The 26,648-nt window shown below is 40.4% G+C and overlaps 1 protein-coding gene across 1 annotated transcript; it reads right to left on the reverse strand.

Moving 5' to 3' along the window:
* Window positions 1-1,757: 1,757 nt before the first annotated feature.
* edem1 (ER degradation enhancer, mannosidase alpha-like 1) lies at window positions 1,758-26,648 on the reverse strand. Its single transcript, XM_061923625.1, has 12 exons — window positions 26,132-26,648; window positions 15,937-16,009; window positions 13,501-13,604; window positions 13,229-13,400; window positions 12,982-13,165; window positions 12,204-12,378; window positions 10,700-10,820; window positions 10,456-10,626; window positions 6,624-6,697; window positions 6,453-6,549; window positions 6,193-6,378; window positions 1,758-3,257 (listed from the first exon to the last, which is right to left on the reverse strand). The coding sequence occupies exons 1-12, from the start codon at window positions 26,524-26,526 to the stop codon at window positions 3,168-3,170; spliced, it is 1,842 nt and encodes a 613-aa protein (XP_061779609.1). The 5' UTR covers window positions 26,527-26,648; the 3' UTR covers window positions 1,758-3,167.

Here is a 26,648-nt window from a genome sequence, read left to right on the forward strand (position 1 = left end):
TTATTAGTATTGTCATCAAAAAATCAATCAATCAATCAATCAATCAATCAATGTTTATTTATATAGCCCTAAATCACAAGTGTCTCAAAGGGCTGCACAAGCCACAACGACATCCTCGGTACAGAGCCCACATAAGGGCAAGGAAAAACTCACCCCAGTGGGACGTCGATGTGAATGACTATGAGAAACCTTGGAGAGGACCACATATGTGGGTAACCCCCCCCCTCTGGGGGAGACCGAATGCAATGGATGTCGAGTGGGTCTGACATAATATTGTGAGAGTCCAGTCCATAGTGGATCCAACATTATAGTAAGAGTCCAGTCCATAGTGGGGTCAGCAGGAAACCATCCCGAGCAGAGACGGGTCAGCAGCACAGAGATGTTCCCAACCGATGCACAGGTGAGCGGTCCACCCCGGGTCCCGACTCTGGACAGCCAGCACTTCATCCATGGCCACCGGACCTGTGTGTCTCCCCTTCCACAAGGGATAGGGGGGAGCAGAGGAGAAAAGAAAAGAAACGGCAGATCAACTTGTCTAAAAAAGGGGGGTTATTTAAAGGCTAGAGTATACAAATGAGTTTTAAGATGGGACTTAAATGCTTCTACTGAGGTAGCATCTCTAACTGTTACCGGGAGGGCATTCCATAGTACTGGAGCCCGAATAGAAAACGCTCTATAGCCTGCAGACTTTTTTTGGGCTCTGGGAATCACTAATAAGCCAGAGTTCTTAGAACGCAGATTTCTTGCCGGGACATATGGCACAATACAATCGGCAAGATAGGATGGAGCTAGACCATGTAGTATTTTATACGTAAGTAGTAAAACCTTAAAGTCGCATCTTAAGTGCACAGGAAGCCAGTGCAGGTGAGACAGTATAGGCGTAATATGATCAAACTTTCTTGTTTTTGTCAAAAGTCTAGCAGCCGCATTTTGTACCAACTGTAATCTTTTAATGCTAGACATAGGGACACCCGAAAATAATACGTTACAGTAATCGAGACGAGACGTAACGAACGCATGAATAATGATCTCAGCGTCGCTAGTGGATAAAATAGAACAAATTTTAGCGATATTACGGAGATGGAAGAAAGCCGTTTTAGTAACACTCTTAATGTGTGACTCAAACGAGAGAGTTGGGTCGAAGATAATACCCAGATTCTTTACCGAGTGGCTTTGTGTAATTGTTTGGTTGTCAAATGTTAAGGTGGTATTATTAAATAAATGTCGGTGTCTAGCAGGACCGATAATCAGCATTTCCGTTTTCTTGGCGTTGAGTTGCAAGAAGTTAGCGGACATCCATTGTTTAATTTCATTAAGACACGCCTCCAGCTGACTACAATCCGGCGTGTTGGTCAGCTTTAGGGGCATGTAGAGTTGGGTGTCATCAGCATAACAGTGAAAGCTAACACCGTATTTGCGTATGATGTCGCAAAACAACACAACCTTTTGAAAAACACTTCATTAGATACCTTCATATGTCTCCAGTACAAACATTTAAAAATAAAAAAAATCGGAATACAATCATATTTAATTGTATGCAACTTAATCAAAATTACAATATTTGATAAATAGAAATAAAATATTTTTAGGAGTGTGATGCAAATTTAAAATAACACTTTTTAAATCAAATGCCCTGTAATGTTCAGTGTGATACAGTGTTTGAGCAAAAATAAACAACATAAAATGCCTTTTTTTGTTAATGACACCTAAATGATACTTAAGAGCAGTCCTACCAAGTGAAAATACTACACTCAAAGTTTTACAAGAGAGATGGACATTTATTGATGATTAAAGACAAGCAACATAACTCGTCACACCAAACCAAAACTTTGAAAAACTGAAGTTCATTCATTTCATTTAATGACTTTTATGGGGTTGCAGTGATAGAGATAGATTAGTTTCAATATAACATTTTGACATCATAACATCATTTTACATTTAAAAAACTCAAGTAAAGACCCGCGTAAATAATAAAGTAAATAAAGAAAAATAAAATAAAATAAAATAAGTAAAATGAAATAAAGAAAAGTAACATAAAAATAAGTAAAATAAGTTAGAATAAAATAAAATGAAGTAAAACAAAATAAATTAAAATAGAGTTAAATAAAATTATGCAAAATTAACTAAAAGTAAAATTTTATCAATTAAAATAAAATAAAATAAAGTAAATTAAAAATAAAAGCATGTAAAATACACTAAGAGTAAAATAAAGTAAGGTCAAATTAAATAAATTAAAGTATAATGTCAATACATTGAATTAAATCAAATTAAATGAGAAGTGTGATAAAGTATGTCGAATGTACAAAGCTGGTAATATATGAAGGAGCAGAAAGAAAAGATGCATAGTTATCAGTAATTTAAATTTTAATCATCAAATAAACGCACAAGCTTTGCAATGAAAAAATACCTGCTGGTATTGTTGGCAATCATTATTCTACACACATTATGTTTGTGAAATTGTTCTTTCATTTGTTTTTGCTTTAAACCCTGAGATGATCAGCAGGTATGAAGAAGTGCAATCAAGTCAAATAAAATCTGTCAATTTACTTGTTCCTCTTGGAAAAAATGTGGACGAAAAGAAGACAAGAAAATTGATGGCTTGATTTAGTTGTAAACAAGTGAAAACACACAAACACACATTCGCACGCACGCACGCACACACACACACTGACCGACCGACTTGAGCAACACGATTTAAAAAGTGTTAAGACCTCCTGACGCTACGTTTAAAAAAAAAAAAAGGCACTTTAAGAGCATGAGTGACGGTCTTACTCTTATGATCACACTTTTGTAGAGTTATGATCCATAAATGTGAATAAACAAGCCCACTTTAAAACTTGCACACACTGCACTAGTGTCCCTGTGATGAAGCCCTCGTGATAACGAGCAAGGCACTAAACAACACATGACGCCATTTGTTGTACAGGAGGACGACACGGTTACCCTAATTCACTCGCGCACTAACACACACACACACACTTCCAAACATACGTGTGCACTCCAAATACTCAAAACACAACCTAAACAGTAAAATAAATGGTCCCGGTGTCTTAACTCAGTCTGGATCCTCAGCAAGTATACTCACAGTGTGCGCGTGTATTAATGTGCATTGTAAGTGTATACGCATTCGCGTGTGTGTGTGCGCACACAGCAACATCACCACACTGTCAGTGCAGGCCGACCATGTGATCGATCTGCCTCATGTAGACACTCTTCAGGGGCAGCGTGTAGCGTCGCGCCTCAGGGATCCTGTTGCACTGTCAAAAAATAAATAATTGATATTATTGTTTTAATATTCACAACTCTGTTCAATTATTACTGAATGGACATTATTATTGCAAGGACAAATGACCTTGGGGCTAAAACAGGGTAGATCCGTCAATGTCCCATATTATTCAAAAGAGAAAAGCTGAATTGAATTAAGATAATTTAAATAAGATAACATAAAAAAATAAACAAATGGCTGTTATAAATTGAACTAACATGCACAAGTTTTTTTTTCCTGTAAAGTTTTTTTTGTGTGTGTTTATTAAAAGTGGAGTTGTAGATTTAAAATTTTTTTTTTGATATCCATAATATAATGTTCAAATTACCGTATTTTTCGGACTATAAGTTGCAGTTTTTTTCATCGTTTGGCCGGGCTCCAGTGCGACTTTTATGTTTTTTTCCTTTATTATGCATTTTCGGCAGGTGCGACTTATACTCAGAAAAATACGGTATGTATAGTTGCACTCGAAATGATTCATCCCACATCGTAAATAGGTTTTTGTATATACATATGATTTAATCAATAATTGTGTATTTATTTGTGTCAATATTTACAATGTATTATATATTAATATTATTATAACAGTGTAACCTCGCCACTTTGTGGTTCACTTACTGCTGTCTCAGTGCATCGAGGATAAGTCATTTTAAATACCTTATCATAATGTCTGTTTGATATTATATAAGCTGTCTTCCTAATGCCGCAACGAAGCTGCTTTGTCCACATGACATCGTTCACGATTAATCGATGGCTGACCAATCACAGAGCACTGTCTTTTCTGTACTGGCGGCTAAATGGCTCAGTCACATCATCATCATCGAATTAGCTGTGTTCACTCTTGTATTTATCAACCTTCTGCGCTTTCTAAGGCTTTTGGCACAGAATCTAAGCCCACGAGGAAGCTGCTTAAGATCGGACAAAAAGGTGAGCCTCTCCTAATTGCCATTGCAAGATCAATAAATATTCGGTTTGGAAAAAGAAGGACAAAAATGCTAAGACAAAAAAGAAATACCTCTTCAAATGAAAAGGAGTTTGTTCCTCACTCGGAAAAAGAAAATAGTCAGTCCCTCCAGGATTTTGCATCCACGCAAATTCAACCAATGCCCGGGCGGCTTTGCAACTTTGTCCATGCCCGCAACTTTCCTGCACACTTAGGCCAATCTGGGTCATTTTCACCAATCTAATTTTGAATCTTAACCAAAATGTATGTCTGTTTCTTGTGTAGACGAAGCAAAAACAGCAACGTGTAACAATATATTAACCCTTTATGATCAAACGACTCAATTGTTGTAGCTCAGACCTACTTCCTGTTCCTGCCTACAGCGCTAAGCCTTCTGACAATGTAGTATATAAACATTTACTTCCTAGTTTACATATATTTATAATATATATTTTACATTTGTTTATCCAGGGTAGGGATGGGAATCGAAAACCGGTTACCTTAGAAAAACTTATAATTACAACTATTATTACTTATATTTAATTAAAACAGTACACATCACAATCACATTCCTTAATATAAACATCCCAATGACACTGCAAACTTGTATTCTTGGGATCTCCATCAATTTAGTAACGTGTCATCAAAGAGTAAAAATGCTTTTCTTTCAATATGCATAATAACAAAAAGGGTAATATTTAAAAAATGGATAGCTGTTGATAGTCCAACTCATACTGACTGGTACACACAAGCTATGGAGATGATATCAGTAGAACAAACTGCATTTAGTTTAGATACTAATGAGTCATATATTGGAATATGGGATACATTATTTAAATTTGTTTCAACTAATAAATGAACCAAAATATGACTTATTATATCTTTGTGGAAAATGTTGGACGCGGTGTGTTGTTATGGGATGTGATGTAAGTGTAAGCCACTGTGACACTATTGTTCATTTCTAATTTTTGTATTATTTTTTATTAATGTTTTTAATGATATCAATGAGGGTTTTTTAATCACTGCTATTTTGAAATTGTTACTAATATTGATGCTGTTGTTGATAATGTTCATTTTTGTTTCACTACATTTGGATTTGTGTGTCCTCATTTGCTCTCAATTGCTCTGTTTATTGTTGTTCTTAATGTTGATGGGACGGGTTTGGTTTTGTAATTGGATTGCATTGTTGTGGTGATGTTGTGTATTGTTTTGTTGATTGATTGATAAATTCATAATTAAAAAAAAACAAAAAAACAGTACAGTACAGTAATTTGACAATGAGTTCTGAGTACCGGTACGTGTTTTACTGCCATCCAGTGTCTACTTTTAAGTCCTGTCTGCAATAAAACCAGTAAAACATCAATACAGCATTTGTTTTGTTGAAGTCCTGTACTTTTTGAGATTAAGGTTACAAGGAACACTTAAAACATTGATAACAAATTCATAAAATGACGAGTTGATTCAATGTTATTGAAAAAGTAATCCTCAAAACATTGCTTCTTTTGCTGCAACCTCCTGAAAAAGTTGCCACAAATTCATGCTTTATAGGCCGCAATAATCACAAAAAAAGCCCACAAAATCCTGATTATTCGTGAGTGATGCCATTGCCTTCATCATCACCTGCAGCTCATTTTTAATAAGTTACAATAACATAAGAATGTAGGCTTTATAAAAACCTACAATGCATACAATATTCATTAATATCATCAAATAAATAGTGTCCCAAATACAGTATATCAGGTGGGAGGTGTGGAACGTAACTGCCGCATTAATGGAGGGAACACTGTATATGAAATATTTATTTTCGTAAGGTACAACATTTTATTTGATGGACATTTAAAAGAAAAGTTATTGTTTGTAAAGTTAATTGTGTTTAAACTGTGTTTTTTGTGGGTTTGTTGCAAATTGAAAAAATAATTAGTACTGATAATTATTCATTTATGGAAAGTGAGTCACTGTCCAAACACAAAGATGGCGTCCTTACATTGCTGGTGTTCTGGACGAGCTGCTCATTAAACGGCTTCTCCACTGGCGCGTCTTTGTCTTCACATGGACTTCTGTCCTTCCATCTATTCTCCCGGAAGCGCTTGTCAACAGGGATCAGGTGACCTTCTGTTGTAAAGATGTACTTGTTGCCCAATTTGTGAAGCGGGTTGTCCTCGTCAAAAAGCTGTAATTAAAAAAAAAAGTTTTTAAACGTACATTTTGTTGGATAGTAACGTTTAACGTGCCACGTAATTCTACCAGAAAAAGATATTTGCAGGTCTCGCTGAGGAAGAAACTCTCCATGCGGTCCTCTTTGGATTTGTGCACAACGTGATGTAGGGTGGCGTACCCGCATCTGAAAACAAAACAGCTCAATCAACACTTGCTCCAAAAAAACATGTAAAATCTGCTGAAAAAATAGATATTTACCTGACTTTGGTATTTTTGTCAAGGCTCTGAATAATATCCATACCAACGTGCAAGTAGAAAGGGTTCTTGGTTGCCTGTGACAAGGACAAAACATTTTACTATTACATATCATTCATGCTTAGTTCTCAGCTGCAGAAAGTGTCAGGCAAGTAATGGGAGGCATAATTAGGATTGAGGCCTTTACCTAAAAACATTTTATTGCACACATTTATTTTTTACTCATTTTAAATATTTTTTAATAATTTCCCGCCGCTAATGAATAATAGCAGTTAATCCAAATAATATATGTCAAGTGAGACTTGATGGGGAATCCATTTTTATAATATATTTTGTAACATTTTGAATAATATATATTTTATTTGGGACAGTCAAAGTTAACGAGATAATAACGAGTTAACGCTATTTCCTTTGACAGCATGTTAATTGTGCGTGAGTAGAGGTGGGAATCTTTGTGCACCTAACAATTTTGATTACAATTAAAATTCAGGGGCTATAATTGGATTATAAAGTGATTACTTATACAGCTATAGTATAATTATTGTATTGTATATTGTTAATATGTCAAACATTATATACCGGGTATTCTAAATGTATTACATGTAATTATCAATAATATTAATAATATGTCTACAAAACTTTGCTACTGGTGTATGCAGTATTGCCTAATTTCTGTTTTTTAGATGTGTGTATAGCATATACATATACATATATATATATATATATATATATATATATACATACTCACACACACACACACACACACACACACACACACACACACAAAAGTTATCTTCTTCCCACTCCCTTTCAGGCAAAACTGGATCATCATGCTTTTGCATTATAATAATTTATATTATTACATGTTGTCTACCTTGTACTTTTTTTTACATACATACATACATACATATATATGTATATAAATAAACATACACATATATATACACACACATATACACACAAATACACACACGTCCATGCACGCACAGACACATCTTTACCTTAAATGGCGATTCGATATGAATCTCGATACATGGATTATGATACGATTCACTAACAATACTTTTTAAAACATTACCATTTGATGCAATTCAATGCAGATGTAAGCTTTGCTTGGTGAAAAGAAAATTAAATGTATCATGTCAGAACAATGTAATGTGTTTATTTTTTAATTAGACACGTACATAACAGGCAGTTCCTGTATTATTAGCAAATGGTAGAACTATCAACTTCAAGGCACTGCAATCCATTAACTTAAAGAAAATAATATGTGTGAGTCAAAAAATGCAAATTATGATTAGACGTGCAAATTAATGTTCTTCTGTTGATTCTTAGTTTAGTTGTAATATGATTTGTTCTACATTGTTAAATGATTGAGTATATATGATCAAAAGTCTAAAAGGTTGAGATATTCACAAACGAATCAAATCTATTGACTGGCTCATTAACATGAACGATAAGTTTGTTTTTATTTGAAGCGTGTCAGTGATGAAACATTTACATCTCAACTAAGGCAGAAACAGTGGCAGCTTTGCACAGTGTGGGTGTGAGTCTCCTCTATGCTCTGACGAAAATTGAATGGACTTCATTGTGATTACACTTAAAAGTACAACAAAACATTCAGTCAGTAGACAGGTGGCGACCTGTGAGGAAAGGCTCACATCAGCACCGCTTGTACGTTGAGGACATTAGAATATTACACACTTTCATGTTTCCAAACATCAAAAACTAATAGCTGGATTTGTCGCTAGTCACGTTGGAGAAAGAAAGTCACTAAGAGGAGTTGGAAAGATTCTAAATTTAGAGGGAAAGTAGCCAAGTTGACAACACTACGCTAAGGTGTGTGTGAAAAGACGCAAAGACCCACCTTACGTTGCTTCTGATTGGTTTACAATGCGTGGTGCCTTCCCTGGTTGGTTAGATTTAAGCGCAATAATTTATGGATTGATCTGTGATTGGTTCTTTTGGTAAGTCAATCCGAATTTTTCAAACTACTCCAGGCCGGGAGGAAAAAATATATATATATACAGTATAGGCCAAAAGTTTGGACACACCTTCTCCTCATTCAAGGCGTTTTCTTTATTTTCATGACTATTTACATTGTAGATTGTCACTGAAGCCATCAAAACTATGAATAAACACATGTGGAGTTATGTACTTATCAAAAAAGGTGAAATAACTAAAAACATGTTTTATATTGTAGTTTCTTCAAAATAGCCACCCTTTGCTCTGACTACTGCTTTGCACACACTTGGAATTCTTTCGATGAGCTTCAAGCACACCTGTGAAGTGAAAACTATTTCAGGTGACTACCTCTTGAAGCTCATCGAGAGAATGCCAAGAGTGTGCGAAAAAGTAATCAGAGCAAAGGGTGGCTATTTTGAAGAAACTAGAATATAAAACATGTTTTCAGTTATTTCACCTTTTTTTGTTAAGTACATAACTCCACGTGTTCAATTATTGTTTTGATGCCTTCAGCAACAATCTACAATGTAAATAGTCATGAAAATAAAGAAAACGCATTGAATGAGAAGGTGTGTCCAAACTTTTGGCCTGTACTGTATATAGATAGAGCAGTGAATGGAAGGGGAAATATAAGCGTGAGAAATGCCAAGTGTGGTGTGAGAAAGGGTTCATTTGCGTGACTCATGCTCAAAGCGTGAGGTTTGGCAGCTCTAAGCTAGGTCTTTAGCACACTGAACAGTGTATTAGATGCTGTTTACCTCGTAGAGTTGTGGCAAAATTGGAGCTGGAAATTTTAGCTCCCTCATCACCGACTTGAGTGTCTTGATGCCATCACAAGAGGTGAGTGCTCAGATTAGTCGTGCTGCCGCTACTTTATCGCTGCTTTCCAAACGTCACAAATGGCCAAACTTTTATCCAACTGACAAACAAAGTAATCACTCCCATGATATAACTAAAAACTTGAAATTATTTGTCTAAAGTACATTTATTAAAGATTAAAAACGTATATGATTAATCATGATTATTACAAGTTTTGTATGGACAATGCAATTATTTATCCATTCATTTTCTACCGCTTGTCCTTTGCAGGGGCACAGGGGGCTGGAGCCTATCCCAGCTGCACTGATTAAATATTTATTTCATTTGTGTGAAAGCTGTGAGGAGTGTGTGGAGGGCTTATAAAGACGTTAAATGCATGTAATATTCATAAAAAAAATCATAATAGTGTGCCTACTTTTTGGAAATTAATCTACCGTGTGGTGGTCTGGAACGTAAGCCCTGCGAATAATCGAGTGAAATATGTCCTAAGTGACGCTAAAGTGAAATATATTTTTACAATATTGGTAAATAAGATTACATTTCCCCCCCCACAAATAAATAATGATAGTTATTCAAATGTGTGAAACTGAGGGTTCAGATTTTAAAAAAATATCTAAAAAATTTTAAATAAAATAGTAAATGTAAAAAAGAAAAATACATTATATTTAGCAATGAATACATCTAAAAGAACTATGAAATAATCTACAAAAACGTTCTGCAGGCTAAACAGGAAATCTATCTAATGTATGTATGGGCCCAGGGTTTGCTTATTGTATGTACTAGTATTAAATGTATCTAAATGATCTAAATCACATATTTATGGTCCTGGAGACAAAAAAGAGAGTTGTCTATTTGGGTTGAGTATTAGAGTGGAGGTCACATTTTGAGGAAATCCACTTTCGGCAGAAGACGAAGATGCGTATGTTTAGATATTTATTGATGATACTGTATACTTATTGATACTAGCAAGTGCTAAAGAATGAATCTGCACTTGTAGCCTCACCGATTGAGAGCATTGGTCAAAGATGGCTTCCACTTAAAGCGGTTGTACCTGGTACAGCAGGTAGGTGGATTCAGCCAGCTCAGGTCTCAGTGGGTAAAAGAGGACATCAGCAGCCTTCCGCTGCCAGTTGTACCTTTCTGGCAAAGCTCCAAAGCGCTTCCAGATGGCGTAGTAGAAGGCGTGGAGGCAAATTGCATTTTCTACATCGCCATTTAAAACCTTTAAACACCAAACAGACAGAAGTGGATTTAAAGAACTTTCAAGGTTTTGCTGATGTGGGAGCTCAAGCTACCTGCAGTCCAGGAAAGAAGGCTTGCAGGGAATCAATCCAAGTGTTCATGATCTCGCCACTCATCATGTTCACATTCACGTACATGGGCGGGTCGCCTTCTCCTTCGTTGCATGACTCCCGCCTGAAACGTCACACATGTTCAACTTTTGGGTGAGTGTTTGTTCCATAGGAGCGGGGGTGTATTTTGTAGCGTCCCGGAAGAGTTAGTGCTGCAAAGGGTTCTGGGTATTTGTTCTCTTGTGTTTATGTTGTGTTACGGTGCGGATATGTTTGTCATTCTTGTTTGGTGTGGGTTCACAGTGTGGCGCATATTTGTAAGAGTGTTAAAGTTCTTTATACGGCCACCCTCAGTGTGACATGTATGGCTGTTGACCAAGTATGCTTGTATTCACGTGTGTGTGCGTACAGAAGCCGCACATATCTTGTGACTGGGCCGGCACGTTGTTAGAATGGATGAAAAGCGGACGTGACGAAAGCTCGTAGAGGACGTTAAAGGCAGTGCCTTTAAGGCATGCCCCCAAGACTGTGGTCCGGGTGGAATACGAGAGAATATGGATGCCCGGGAGATTTTCAGGAGGGGCAATTCCCGGGAAATTCGGGAGGGTTGGCAAGTATGCTCTACTGCCGTGTGCGCACGGTTTGTTGAAAAACTCAGTGTATTCTGCGCTACATTAAGCCGGCGATTTGGCGACTTTAATGGTCAGAAATGTAGATTTGAACTGTTTAGTAATCCCTTCGCAGTTGATGTGGAAAAAGCACCAATTAACCTCCAAATGGAGCTGATTGAACTCCAGTGTGATGACACGCTGAAGTCAAAGTATGCTGCTGATGGCGCCGCACAGTTTCCACAATTTATCCCTGACACAATGCCTCAGCTCCGCACCTAAGCTGCTCAATTGCTCTCCATGTTCGGCAGCACTTATCTATGTGAGCTGAGCAACTTTTCTCCTCAATGAAGATGACGAAAACGTCTCACAGGATACGTCTGACTGATTAACACCTTCATTCGATAATGAAGGTTGCCTCAGCTCAAAGCCTGAGCCCCGACATTAATGAACTAGCATCCAAGAAAAAATGCCAGGTATCTGGCTTGGGCACATCAGATTAGATCAGTGTGTTGCAAACTGAGCAGTTTAAAGTCCTGAATGGTTGGTTTATTCATTGTTATTTTATTTTCAAATTTATTAGCTTGTGGAAAAAGTTAATGTTGATATTTACCTCAGAAGGCTGCAAATAGAAAAGAAGCATTAAATTTTTATTTAAATTGTATTTGATATGCCATTGATATTTTTTAATTATTATTATCATTATTTGAAACTCGATTTTGCATGTCACTATAAAGTTATATAAGCCTTGCTTGTTCAATATTCAATGCAAAACTTGTTTGGGTCCCTATTAAAAGGTTAATTTGTTCAACCTTGGCCCGCGACTTTATTCAGTTTTAAATTTTGGCCCACTCTGTAATTGAGTTTGACACCCCTGCCCTAGTACAATAAGGACTAACCCTCTCCTCAGGTGGTTATGTATGCTGGCGTAAGCTGCCTGGAACATTCTGTAGTCGTCCTTCTCGCCAAACAGGATGTAGGCCTTGAGCAAGTACTCGTAGAAGGAGTCCATACCGGCACCGAGGCCGCTCTGCTGGCCCACCCACTGGCCGGTTTGGATGTTGACAATATTTCCTGGTGAGGACAGACCAAAGAAGGCTGCAGTCATAAACTCATGTTCGTCGTAGTGACATTACAGTTACAGCTGCCCCCCATAGGGCCGCTGGTAAAAGTGAAACTATAAGTTTCTGGACTACAAGCCACTACTTTTTCCCCACACTTTGAATGATGCTGCAGCTAATTTATGGATTTTTTCGAATTCAGAAGCTTCACATCCCGCCATTAAATTTAGTCTTGTCACATCAGACCAGTGAAATTGTTCACATTAAATCAAACACACTCACACAATTATTTATTCAGCTATTGAGCATCCAAAGCAGCCCCAAAGCCAAAGACAATCCACCCGGCCATCAAAGAAGGAAGCAGCTGTCGCACGAAAACAAATATTCGTCAACACCAACGTGCCCGAAAGGCCGCACTGCAGCGCGCTCAAACCGCTGAAGCCGTCTTCTTCAGCAGTATTCAAAGTACACAGGGACAGCATTGTTTAACAACACCTACTTAATTTTTACTAAGTGTTGTTTTCAACAACATCTACTTTGAAGGGCATTGTCAGCCCTGAAGAGCCTGTTGCATTGGCAACAAAGCAACTCTTTACACAAGACAGCATGACTTTACCTAGCAATCCTGTCTGATTGTTCCTCAGTTTCCAAAGCGATCTCACGGCTCGTCGTGCGACCGACTCGAAAATGAAATCTCCGGTCAAGCGGCTCAGGATTCCAAACTCCACAAGCAGAGATCCAGCTCCTGCAGTACACGTCTCGTTCATGCTACCGGACGGGACTCCGGTCTTTAGGTTTACCTGAAAGCAACCAATAAGGAGGACTCACTCATCTGTCGAGGACAATTGTTGGATCTGACTCACCCTGGGGTAAGGGATGCCTGTGCCTGTGTTTTCAAAGGCCGGCAGAAGACGAACAGCCAAGTCATGAGCCAAGTGCAGCAGCTGGTTGTTGTAACCATCAAAGCCAACCCTCCCAAAAGGATGCTTGGGGTCCGTTAGCAGAATGTGAGCTGAGATGAGGCTTCCTAAGATCCTTTGGTCAATCAAGATGAATAATAATCACCACTGGGAACAACTGATAATGCAAATGCAACACATGAATATTTCAAACGTTTCACATGCAGTTTAGTTACCTGATGTTTGCCTCAAAAACCTGCACAGTGGAGTCCTTGTCAAAGGACACCGTGTCAATCACCAACTTGACAGCACTCTGGAACTCGGTCACGTTGCCAAGCACCTAGCAAGAAACTCCAAATGAGACCTGGAACTGTCCTTTGAGATTGGACCATTCTTCATTTCATTTCCCAACAATTCTCCATTTCGATTCGGACCTATTATGCAAAACTAACTTTTCTTACTTATTGGTACCTGTTTTTGGTGTATTTGGGATCTGCATAGGTTCCGAAAATTTGAAATCAAACCATGGAGGCATGGCGGCGATATTTAAAATACAATCTTGCCTTCCTTCATAAATCCTCTAAACAAGCCATTTGGAATTTGCACAACTAGTGACATTTTTTCCACATGTGATATGAGCGGATATTTCCATATATGGCAGGAAATTTACCCAAAGAGCTTTACGCGAGTCCTTATTTATAGTCCGACATTGTAGTCAATAGGTTCCTTTTTTTTCTCTATTCATTTGTTGTGGCGCAGACTGGCTCGTACATGCACATACATCCTACGCTGTTGTCATTTCTAATACAAAGTAGTGTATAGTTCTAACTCATATCTGTCAGTAATAGACTCCATATTGTCAGCAGACTCCAAATGGAAGCGCTAAAAACTATGGCTGACGGGCTGGAAATGCAGTCGAAGTGGAGGCACGAAAATAAGACCGCCCACAAAACATCCTGAAGAGACGGTCAGAAAGCGGCATGAAGATGGTCTCAGAAGAGGTTCATTACATCTTCACAAAATTAGGCAATTTGTTATTCTTAAAGACAGACCTTTGTGTTTACTTCCGTACCCGACGGCTTCGGTGACAACTGTTGCTTTCCTCAGAGGTTGTCACGTGATGTTGTTGTAACGTGTCTGGTCAGCTGATTTAAACAGTTTTTTCCACAGGAGCCACCAGACAAACAAGCAGAACAAAAACAGCAGAAGTGTGCCACATCAGACCACTGCAAGAGGGAGAACCACCTCAAGGATTGGGACAACACACGTCATCAACACAGAGAGCAACAAATACCATCGTTGGATCATAGAAGCCATCGAACCTGTGAACCGGGACGAGGGGGGCATACCAACTTCCCCACACATGGGACACAGTCCAGAAGAAGTCGGACTGCAGATGGCACTGTCAGCCTGCTACTACAAGCAGGGAGACAGCACCAAAAAAAACTGTTTAAATCAGCTGGCTACCTCTGAGGAAGGCAACTGGGACGGAAGTAAACACATAGGTCTGGCTAAAAGAATAACAAATTGCACAAAGATGCTCCATCAACACATAATCCATCCATGCAAAATTTTGACCAAAGAACCACCATTTCATGTTATGTAGACCACAAGGGAACGTTCTAAATATACAAAAAAAAATCATGGTGTGACCTTTTTAAGAGGCAGTGTCAAAACTGAAAATGTAACAATATCAACACAATATGTAAACTAGTTCCTTATTCTCTTTAATTACATACGATTATTTGATTAAAACAAAGTCAATAGTACACAACAACTAAACAAAACCTACTTTCTATTACTCATTGACATCATTAGTTTTTTACCCTCAAAGTCATCATGTCCCTAGAGAATTAGTTCCCGAGTTTGTAAACATTAACAAAAATGACAACAAAAAATATTCTGAGAAAATGAAACCATCGATTTAACGTTGAACAACTTAAGCTGTACATCAAGCAACAATTGGAGAGAATTCCACCTTAAAAAATTGGTCTCCTCAGTTCCCAAACGTTTACTGAGTGTTGTTCAAAGGAAAGGCCATGCAACACAGTGGTAAAAATGCCCTTGTGCCAACTTTTTTGCAATGTGTGGCTGCCATTAAATTCTAAGTTATTGATTATTTGCAAAAAAAAAAATGTAAGTTTCTCAGTTCGAACATTACATATCTCGTCTTTGCAGTGTATTCAATTGAATATAAATTGAAAAAGATTTGCAAATCATTGTATTCTGTTTTTATTTAGATTTACACAATGTGCCAACTTCACTGGTTTTGGGTTTTGTACTTTTAAATGGGTTTTTACTCTTGTACTGCTTGCATTTTGTTGATTACATTATGTAATTCTAATTTAAATGGGTCTCTATGTTGATATGAAGGAAGTGTATATCATTTTACTTAGTGCTCTTGCAATACAATTGGCAGGAGGAGAGAGAGAGCGATACAATGTAGAGAGAAGGGACAAACAGTGGATGGAGGAACGGAAAGAGAACAGAGTGCAGGCAGAAGTTGCAGAATTTTGACCTCAGTATTTGTGAAATCATGGTTACGACCTTTGTGGCAGCTAATTCTTCCATGTGGCAGTTACGGAAGAATCATAATGTAAGCCCTGGTTTCCATTAATGCCCTACCTACATGGAAGTTGTACGACATCATTAAGTGTACTTGTATAACTTACCAGCAGGGTGTCCAAGGAGTCTATGAGTGTGAGAGAGTAGTTCCCCAAGACATCATTTATGTTCACGTTTGAGCTGAATGTCAAAGAAAGAAAGCACAGATAAACAATGTTGTTTTTAAAAAGTAATGTCACAGTCACACATTCAACACCTGCCAGTCAATTAATTGTCGCTAATTGCCTGCTTCAAATGAATGTTAAAATATTGCATCCTCTCATAAGATAAGTGTATCATCACTCCCGTAGTAGTTATTACGCCCACGTCAATGCATAATTGTTTAAGTTAGTGATGGGTCCGGCAACACCGATGCATCGGCGCATGCGTCGAGCTCATAGAGCAAAACACTGTGTCGGTGCGCGTACCGCTTTTAGAAAGTCACGTGACCGATCATGAGCTGTTTCGGTCACGTGACCGATACGCGAACTGTGTCGCACTGACGCCTCCTCTGAGCCCTGTGAGCGGGTCTTTTCTACAGCCGGAGAAATAATAACTAAGCAGAGAAATCGTCTAAAATTTACAACGTTGGAAAAACGGGTTTTTTTTAAATAAAAATGTGTAAATAAAAAATAAGAAATTCCCAGTCCACAAGCATCCTCCACAACACGTTCTCTTAGATTTCCATGTTATGATACATGTTCACATTATTTATTGACTAAAAAAGATAAAAATATATTTTTATTTAAAAGAAGATATGAAATAATCCTAAATGAAATACAAGGACTTGTTTTATATTAATATATTATTGTATATACTAGGTCATAAAATCAGTGTCAGTTGAGTCGGTCCATAGGTTGCCTGTAGGGATTTTTAATGTCCAGCAGATGTCAGTATTTAGTGACACAGTGTCGACACAGTATCAATACAGTTTTGCAATGTGTCGAAACGCTTCATGACGCCTCATCAACCCATCACTAGTTTAAGTTATGTGTTTATTGTTGACAAAGATGCCGTTCATTGTTTCCCTGTATAGAATTAGTCTTTGTGTACGTGTGTTTTACTTACTGTGGAATGTCAGAAAAGGTTTGAGCAAGTTAAATTAGTTAGAGAACAATGGTAGGTATGAAAAACAATAACCTTTTTATTAATAACCGTCTGGAGTGGATTTATACTGTCTTAAAATTAAAGTGGAGTGGTAATTGTCTTTTGGGGATACCTGGTAGCCACAATAATTCATGGGGTTAAAAGGACTGTTTGCAACAATTACACAGATGCCTCGAGGGTGCCAACTTTACAATGTATTTTACACACGGCTTTTAGTATGTAATGACGTAATTGCGTACGTACATAACACATGCACGCGCATTAGCTTTGGGTATTGTTAGCTAATAATAGGAATTTTGATAGTTAGTGTTATCAGCAATTGAATGTATATTCTATCATAACAACAACATGACTGCAATTTGTTCATTGCTTCTCTTGGACAGGTTTTGTGTGTGCATGCACTCCCTGCGCGTACGTGTTGACGAGACCGGGTGAGTGACAGCTGTAAACACCAACCATTTTATTCAGGCCGGTAACATTTTTTATTACATAAACTTTGTAATTGTAAAAAATACAGACTTTTGTCAAACAAATGTGTTCTGTTAACCTACTAATGGTAACATAAGCTAGGCGGTGGTTTTCTCGTTACATTTTTTGCTTTGAAAAATGTTACTGTGAGGAATTTGCAAACCGCACCTTAAAGCTCATGACGCAGCTAAGTTAAATGGTGAGGACTTGTTTGTTACTAGATAGTTTCTAATACGCTTCTGTCTTGGAAACTTTGTATGTGTTACGGTACTAATAAAGTACTGTGGTACTAATGAATTTAAAACGCTACTATACTGCCTGTGAAAAATACCGGTGCTTTTATTTTTTTTCATCCGCATGCTGCCGTGCGGCGGTGACGTGCAGAGTGGAGGAGCATGTTAAGTTCCCACACACTTGCAGAGCGCACAAGCAGAAATAGCGTGGAAAGGAAAAATGACAAAGGCAATTCTGCTGGTTAATAAAGTGGGTGCCGATGGAGGTATCCGGACTTTAAGACTATTTATAAAGGTGACGCTTTAAACACAGAAGCACCGCGCTGCTTTTAAAGATGCCTCGCCAAAGTGGGCACGATTAAAGTACAACAATCTTTGCTTTAAACTTAGCTAAACAATTAAATAACATCAATCCAGACTGCACAGGGAGTTTAAAGGTAGTTAACTAGCTCCTCTGTTGTGCACATATAGATAAATAAGCACGCAAACAGCTGCTTGGCTTGATGCCAAATATTAGCGGAGTCAAAACCGCCCACGTAGCACAAACCCATGCAAGTGAAATGACTGAATTTTATAACAAATTGCAACAATTTGTGTTTTGTCCTTAACAATGTGTGTTTTACTTGTCACATGGCTTATCTGTGTAGTTTCAGCCAAGGTATTGTTTTTAGTATTTACTAATAATTGTATTTTTGTTAAAGCACAGACCAAGAGTGGCACCCATAAATCGTGAAGCATTTAATATAATGTCAGTAAAGTTTTGGATTCTACTCTAACCTAATCCTAAACTATGGCAGACTATATATAACATTGTAAATTGTTCTTTTAGTTCAACAAGAAATGCCCAACGTGTTTAATGCCTTTTAAGTTTTATTTTAATCATCTAAAACTGTACTTTGAGTGCAGCAAGAAACATATGGTTAAAGTGTTTTAAACATTTTTTTGTTCAAATGAAGCCAAAAATTAATTTTTTTGTGGTCCCCTTTATTTTGAAAAATATCAAAATACCGGTACCCGGTACCAAAATGTTATCGAAACAACACTAATGTGTAAGTAATATGCAGCAAAAATTATTTGATGTTTGTTTATATTGACAAATGTGCTGTTTTAGACTGCTCAATAAAGAACATTTATTACGTATGTCTAGCTTGTGTGCTAAGCTTTTGTGCAGCTGCTATCTCCTAGTAGCCTACAGCAGTGTTTCCTAAACATAGGGCTGTGAGCGTCCCTTAGAGCAGTGGTCCCCAACCACCGGGTCGCGGTCCGGTACCGGTCCGTGGATCGAATGGTACCGGGCCGCACAAGAAATAAAAAAAATAAAAATAAAAAAATTCATTTTTTTATTTATTAAATCAACATAAAAAACACAAGATACACTTACAATTAGTGCACCAACCCAAAAAACCTCCCTTCCCCATTTACATTCATTCACACTCATTCGCACAAAAGGGTTGTTTATTTCGGTTATTAATATTTCTGGTTCCTACATTATATATCAATATAGATCAATACAGTCTGCAGGGATACAGTCCGTGAGCAAACATGATTGTATTTTTTTATGACAGCATTTTTTTTTTTTTTTAAATACCATTTTCATTTGCACTTTAATTTTATTGACAGTTTAGTTAGGAAACATAGGTATTATTAATTTTGTTTACTGTAGTTCCCGGACTATAAGGCGCACTTAAAATATATAATTTTTTTTCTCTCAAAACTCGACAGTGCGCTTTATAACCCGGTGCGCCTAATGTACGGAATAATTCTGGTTTTGCTTACCGACCTCGAAGCAATTTTATATGGCACATGGTGTAATGATAAGTGTGACCAGTAGATGGCAGTCAAATATAAGAAACATGTGTAGACTGCAATATAATGGCAATATGACTCAAGTAAACACCACCAACATTTTATATGTTCCATTGAAAATATAGAACATTACACATGGTGCTCAAAAATCTATCAAAATGTTTTAGTGCGACTTTGGTAAGCTATGAAGCCTATCCGCCTTTGTAGTCCGTAGTCAATAAGCTTCTTCTTTTTATGGGACATTCATTCTCCGCTGTTGCCATTTCTAATATAAAGTAGTGTAAAGTTCTTACTTATATCTGTCAGTAAACTCGCTTTGAAAGCGCTAAAACATACTGGTGTAGTGAGTTTACATTATTCACCCAAGGAACTTTAGTTATTAGAGAGTTCCGGTCGGACGGTTTTTCACGGCACACACTTCCGACGTTGTTGTTGTTTCCGAATGAGGAGATGCTGCTCCGTTATTGATTTAAGTAAAGTCTAAATGTCATTAAAACAGTTAGCTCCATCTTTTGACACTTCTTCCACTACCGTCCTTGCACGCTACACCGCTACAACAAAGATGACGGGGAGAAGACGATGCCGAAGGTGAGCCATGTAAATAAGATCGCCCAGAAAACGTTGCATCCGGAAGCGACTGCCAGAAAGCGGCTTGAAGATGATCTGTAAAACATAATCTATGCAACATTTTGACCAAAGAACCACCATTACATGTTATGTAGACCACAAGGAAGTGTTTTCAATTTAGAAAAAAATAATAATATCACTCCTTTAATGTGCCCTATAATATATGAAAAAGGGTCGAAAATAGACCATTCATCGGCAGTGCACTTTATAATCCGGTGCGCCCTATGGTCCGGAAAATACGGTATTTATTTTAGCACAACATAATTGTATGTCAATTTATTTTTTGTCAGTTGTTTACAAGTCCCTTCTTATGCAGCATATTTAGTTAGTACTTGTTTTTCTAATCAGCATGACCTCAGGTTTATGTGTTAAATTAATAATAATCTTTGTGATTAACACATGCTCTCACAACATTTGACAAAGTTGTAAATTAAAAGTAGGTTAGATATAATTATTGAATATGAGTAAGACTCTATGAAGAACACAAACAAGGAACCCAGATTTCCCTCGCCCGGACACGGGTCACCGGGGCCCCCCTCTGGAGCCAGGCCCGGAGGTGGGGCACGATGGCGAGCCCCATGGGCCCGGCCGGGCACAGCCCGAAGAGGCAACGTGGGTCCCCCCTCCAATGGGCTCACCATCCATAGCAGGGGCCATAGAGGTCAGGTGCAGTGTGAGCTGGGCGGCAGCCGAAGGCAGGGCACTTGGCGGTCCGATCCTCGGCTACATAAGCTAGCTCTTGGGACGTGGAACGTCACCTCGCTGGGGGGGGAAGGAGCCTGAGCTAGTGCGTGAGGTGGAGAAATTCCGGCTAGATATAATCGGACTCACTTCGACGCACAGCAAGGGCTCTGGAACCAGTTCTCTTGAGAGGGACTGGACTCTCTTCCACTCTGGCGTTGCCGGCAGTGAGAGGCGACGGGCTGGGGTGGCAATTCTTGTTTCCCCCCGGCTCAAAGCCTGCACGTTGGAGTTCAACCCGGTGGACGAGAGGGTAGCCTCCCTCCGCCTTCGGGTGGGGGTACGGGTCCTGACTGTTGTTTGCGCTTACGCGCCAAACGGCAGCTCAGATTACCCACCCTTTTTGGATTCACTCGAGGGAGTACTGGAGAGTGCTCCCCCGGGTGATTCCCTCGTTCTACTGGGGGACTTCAACGCTCATGTAGGCAACGACAGTGAAACCTGGAGAGGCGTGATTGGGAAGAATGGCCGCCGGGATCTGAATCCGAGTGGTGTTTTGTTATTGGACTTTTGTGCTCGTCACAGATTGTCAATAACAAACACCATGTTCAAACATAAGGGTGTCCATATGTGCACTTGGCACCAGGACACCCTAGGCCGCAGTTCCATGATCGACTTTGTAGTTGTGTCATCGGATTTGCGGTCTCATGTTTTGGACACTCGGGTGAAGAGAGGGGCGGAGCTTTCTACCGATCACCACCTGGTGGTGAGTTGGCTGTGATGGTGGGGGAGGATGCCGGACAGACCTGGCAGGCCCAAACGCATTGTGAGGGTTTGCTGGGAACGCCTGGCAGAGTCTCCTGTCAGAGAGAGTTTCAATTCCCACCTCCGGAAGAACTTTGAACATGTCACGAGGGAGGCACTAGACATTGAGTCCGAGTGGACGATGTTCCGTGCCTCTATTGTCGAGGCGGCCGATTGGAGCTGTGGCCGCAAGGTGGTTGGTGCCTGTCGTGGCGGTAATCCTAGAACCCGCTGGTGTAAGGGATGCCGTCAAGCTGAAGAAAGAGTCCTATCGGGCTTTTTTGGCTCATAGGACTCCGGAGGCAGCAGACAGGTACCGACAGGCCAAGCGATGTGCGGCTTCGGCGGTCGCGGAGGCAAAAACTCGGACATGGGAGGAGTTCGGGGAAGCCATGGAAAACGACTTCCGGACGGCTTCGAAGCGATTCTGGACCACCATCCGCCGCCTCAGGAAGGGGAAGCAGTGCAATGTCAACACCGTGTATGGTGAGGATGGTGTTCTGCTGACCTCGACTGCGGATGTTGTGGATCGGTGGAGGGAATACTTCGAAGACCTCCTCAATCCTACCAGCACGTCTTCCTATGAGGAAGCAGGGCCTGGGGTATCTGTGGTGGGCTCTCCTATTTCTGGGGCTGAGGTTGCCGAGGTAGTTAAAAAGCTCCTCGGTGGCAAGGCCCCGGGGGTGGATGAGATCCGCCCGGGGTTCCTTAAGGCTCTGGATGTTGTGGGGCTGTCTTGGTTGACAAGACTCTGCAACATCGCGTGGACATCGGGGGAAGTACCTCTGGATTGGCAAATCGGGGTGGTGGTTCCTCTCTTTAAGAAGGGGGACCGGAGTGTGTGTTCCAACTATCGTGGGATCACACTCCTCAGCCTTCCCGGTAAGGTCTATTCAGGTGTACTGGAGAGGAGGCTACGCCGGATAGTCGAACCTCGGATTCAGGAGGAACAGTGTGGTTTTCGTCCTGGTCGTGGAACTGTGGACCAGCTCTATACTCTCGGCAGGGTCCTTGAGGGTGCATGGGAGTTTGCTCAACCAGTCTACATGTGCTTTGTGGACTTGGAGAAGGCATTCGACCGTGTACCCCGGGAAGTCCTGTGGGGAGTGCTCAGAGAGTATGGGGTAACGGACTGTCTTATTGTGGCGGTTCGCTCCCTGTATAATCAGTGTCAGAGCTTGGTCCGCATTGCCGGCAGTAAGTCGGACCCGTTTCCAGTGAGGGTTGGACTGCGCCAGGGCTGCCCTTTGTCACAGATTCTGTTCATAACCTTTATGGACAGAATTTCTAGGCGCAGTCAAGGCGTTGAGGGTATCTGGTTTGGTGGCTGCAGGATTAGGTCTCTGCTTTTTGCAGATGATGTGGTCCTGATGGCTTCATCTGGCCAAGATCTTCAGCTCTCACTGGATCGGTTCGCAGCCGAGTGTGAAGCGACTGGGATGGGAATCAGCACCTCCAAATCCGAGTCCATGGTTCTCGCCCGGAAAAGGGTGGAGTGCCATCTCCGGGTTGGAGAGGAGATCTTGCCCCAAGTGGAGGAGTTCAAGTACCTCGGAGTCTTGTTCACGAGTGAGGGAAGAGTGGATCGTGAGATCGACAGGCGGATCGGTACGGCGTCTTCAGTAATGCGGACGCTGTATCGATCCGTTGTGGTGAAGAAGGAGCTGAGCCAGAAGGCAAAACTCTCGATTTACTGGTCGATCTACGTTCTCATCCTCACCTATGGTCATGAGCTTTGGGTCATGACCGAAAGGACAAGATCACGGGTACAAGCGGCCGAAATGAGTTTCCTCCGCCGGGTGGCGGGGCTCTCCCTTAGAGATAGGGTGAGAAGCTCTGTCATCCGGGGGGAGCTCAAAGTAAAGCCGCTGCTCCTCCACATCGAGAGGAGCCAGATGAGATGGTTCGGGCATCTGGTCAGGATGCCACCCGAACGCCTCCCTCGGGAGGTGTTTCGGGCACGTCCGACCGGTAGGAGGCCACGGGGAAGACCCAGGACACGTTGGGAAGACTATGTCTCCCGGCTGGCCTGGGAACGCCTCGGGATCCCCCGGGAGGAGCTGGACGAAGTGGCTGGGGAGAGGGAAGTCTGGGCTTCCCTGCTTAAGCTGCTGCCCCGGCGACCCGACCTCGGATAAGCGGAAGAAGATGGATGGATGGATGGATGGAGTAAGACTCATTGTTAATATTTGAGTGGGCTCTAGGTCCCTCTGTAGTGGAAAAGTTGGGCACCGAGGTCAAAAAGGTTTTTTTGAAAAGTATACCTGCACTTGTCATTTTCAAAAAACAAACAAAATGATGGCTAGTTGAGCAACAATCGTGTTCCCATGTTTAGTTTTTACTCATTTTTACTAATTGTTTTTTATCTAGTCTGCACTTTGTCTGTGTTATTATTATTATTGGCTTTTATCTAGTTTGCACTTTGTCTATATTATTACTATTATCATTATTATCGACTCATTCTATTTTTTATTTTCCTATTTTAATGATGTTGGATCTGTGTTGTTGTTGTTGTTGGGGACAAGTGTTGTAAATTAGCTTTGGCTACAAACACTATGATGCATACATTGGATAACTGTTTCAGATGTCTATGTTTTTGTATCTGTCCCTATTTCAAATGAACCTCTATAATAATAATAAAATACCTTTTGGAAATGACTTGACTAAAATAAATGAAAATACCAACCTTGTGTGCCTATTAGATGACATTTAGATGTTAACACTTTTTTTGTTGTTGCTAATTTCAGATCTTAACACAAAAATTAGTGAAAAAAAATTGTACAGTATACTCGTAGTAATAGAGTATGGTAAATATGTAATGGTACACACATGCTGTACACTGACTACTCTAAGGCAGTGACGTGCGGTCACTAGAGGCAGGTGAGGCGGGCCCTCACCTGCCATCATGGAAAGAAAAAATTTTTAAAAAGAAAACAAATTAATTAAATTGTTATATGTATTCAGTGATTATACTATAAAGTTATTTTCCATTTAACTTCACCAGTTTTCGATGATTTTTATTCAAAATCGCTGAATTTTCACATTTGCCGTTCAAATACTGAGAAGAGACGGTGCGGTGATCAGCAGCCAGTTGAGGCACTTCACTCAGTTGTGCCTCACCATGGATTGCGGACTCGGCTAACTGCTGGCCTGCTGTGCAGTGAGACCGTATTGCTATATGAACTATATTATACATTTCCATAGTTTAGTTAGCTGAGGTATATAATGTACAGTGTATTTTGTCAACAACTGTATGTGTGTAACGTATTTCTTGTGCTGAGCAATCATAAAACTGCTGCGAAGACGCACTGTGTGAGGCTGAGTAATCCCGCCTCCTGGTGCCGGTTAATGCACCCCCGCCGCAGAATGCACCCCACGACGGGAGCGCCACACCGACCAAAGCCCACACCCTAACCCTCCACGTGCAAGACCGAATCCACCCAAAAAAGTCACTTAACAAGAAGCCAAAAAGTGCAAAAACAACAATGCTCGCGCCGGAGGAGCCGTGAACGACTGCAGGGACACAACAATAGGTACACCTGCAGACTGCAGCACGGATTTCATATTTCATTCATTCACAACTCCTCCAACACGAACACCACTGTTCCCGCACTTATAAGTAAAGGTAAGACCATAATAACGTTTTTTTAATTAAATGTGCTTTTTTGTGTGCTACAGTTTGTATGTGTAAAGTTAAAGTTAAGTTAAAGTACCAATGTTTGTCACACACACTAGGTGTGGTGAAATTTGTCCTCTGCATTTGACCCATCCCTTGATCACCCCCTGGGAGGTGAGGGGAGCAGTGGGCAGCAGCGGCGCCGCGCCCGGGAATAATTTTTGGTGAGGGACGGCGTGGCGCAGTGGCAGAGTGGCCGTGCGCGACCCGAGGGTCCCAGGTTCAATTCCCACCTAGTACCAACCTCGTCATGTCCGTTGTGTCCTGAGCAAGACACTTCACCCTTGCTCCTGATGGGTGCTGGTTAGCGCCTTGCATGGCAGCTCCCTCCATCAGTGTGTGAATGTGTGTGTGAATGGGTGAATGTGGAAGTAGTGTCAAAGCGCTTTGAGTACCTTGAAGGTAGAAAAGCGCTATACAAGTACAACCCATTTATCATTTATTTAACCCCCAATTCCAACCCTTGATGCTGAGTGCCAAGCAGGGAACAATGCTGGTATGAGCTTTTAAACACAACCCGTTAACTGCTGCCAATGAAATGGTGAATAAGATACTCTTTAGGGTTCATATGTTTGTAAATCTGACTGTGATGAAGTCAGTGCCTCACCAGCCATCAACCTCACCGCACGTCACTGCTCTAAGGTATGCACAAGGTTAATTTCCACAAGTATTGTCTGTTGGGAATACTGTATATACTTCAATAAAACATAATTGTCATTGTTTTGGCCATAAATATTACAATACAATGTGCCAATCAGCGTTGGAGCAGCAGTGGTTATACACTTTCGCTTCTGTAATGAGTACTTTGCAGTTTCTTGTTTGGGTCAGATGATTAGAAGTTGTAGTTATTAAAACACTTACGGGTTCTGAACATCCGGGCCTCTCCCTTCGCAGTCAATTGGGTTGAGTTCGTCCTTAGGGAAAGCATATTTCATATAATTATCATAACCGAAGTAGAACATGCTTCTGGCCTTTTCCTTCATAGCTGCTTTCAGCACGTCCGAGAAGGAGCTGTATCTCCGCACGTAATCGTCCGTGTGGTCGTCAAAGAAGCTCAGGTAGGATCTTTGGGGGAGCTCTCCTTCGACCTTCGCACATGTGCTGCCGCCGGTCCCTTCATTCCCGGACAGGAGCTCTGCTTTGGGGCGGCTGACGTCCGAGCTAACGCTGTGCTCCGGTCCGAAGGCGAGCCACAACACACAGCTAACAGACAGCCGAAGCACCACTAGACCAACTACGAGTGACCGCCATTGCATCTTTGCCGCGGCTCGGTCTTAAAACACATGAGTTCACACAGCGCCAGAGGAGACTCATTGGTCATTGATAGATCACAAATCAACTCTTCACCGAAAACTTCTGCTCAACACGCTTCCTGTCA

This window comes from Nerophis lumbriciformis, linkage group LG28 (genome assembly GCF_033978685.3).
Source record: "Nerophis lumbriciformis linkage group LG28, RoL_Nlum_v2.1, whole genome shotgun sequence".
In the NCBI taxonomy this organism is placed as follows: domain Eukaryota; kingdom Metazoa; phylum Chordata; class Actinopteri; order Syngnathiformes; family Syngnathidae; genus Nerophis; species Nerophis lumbriciformis.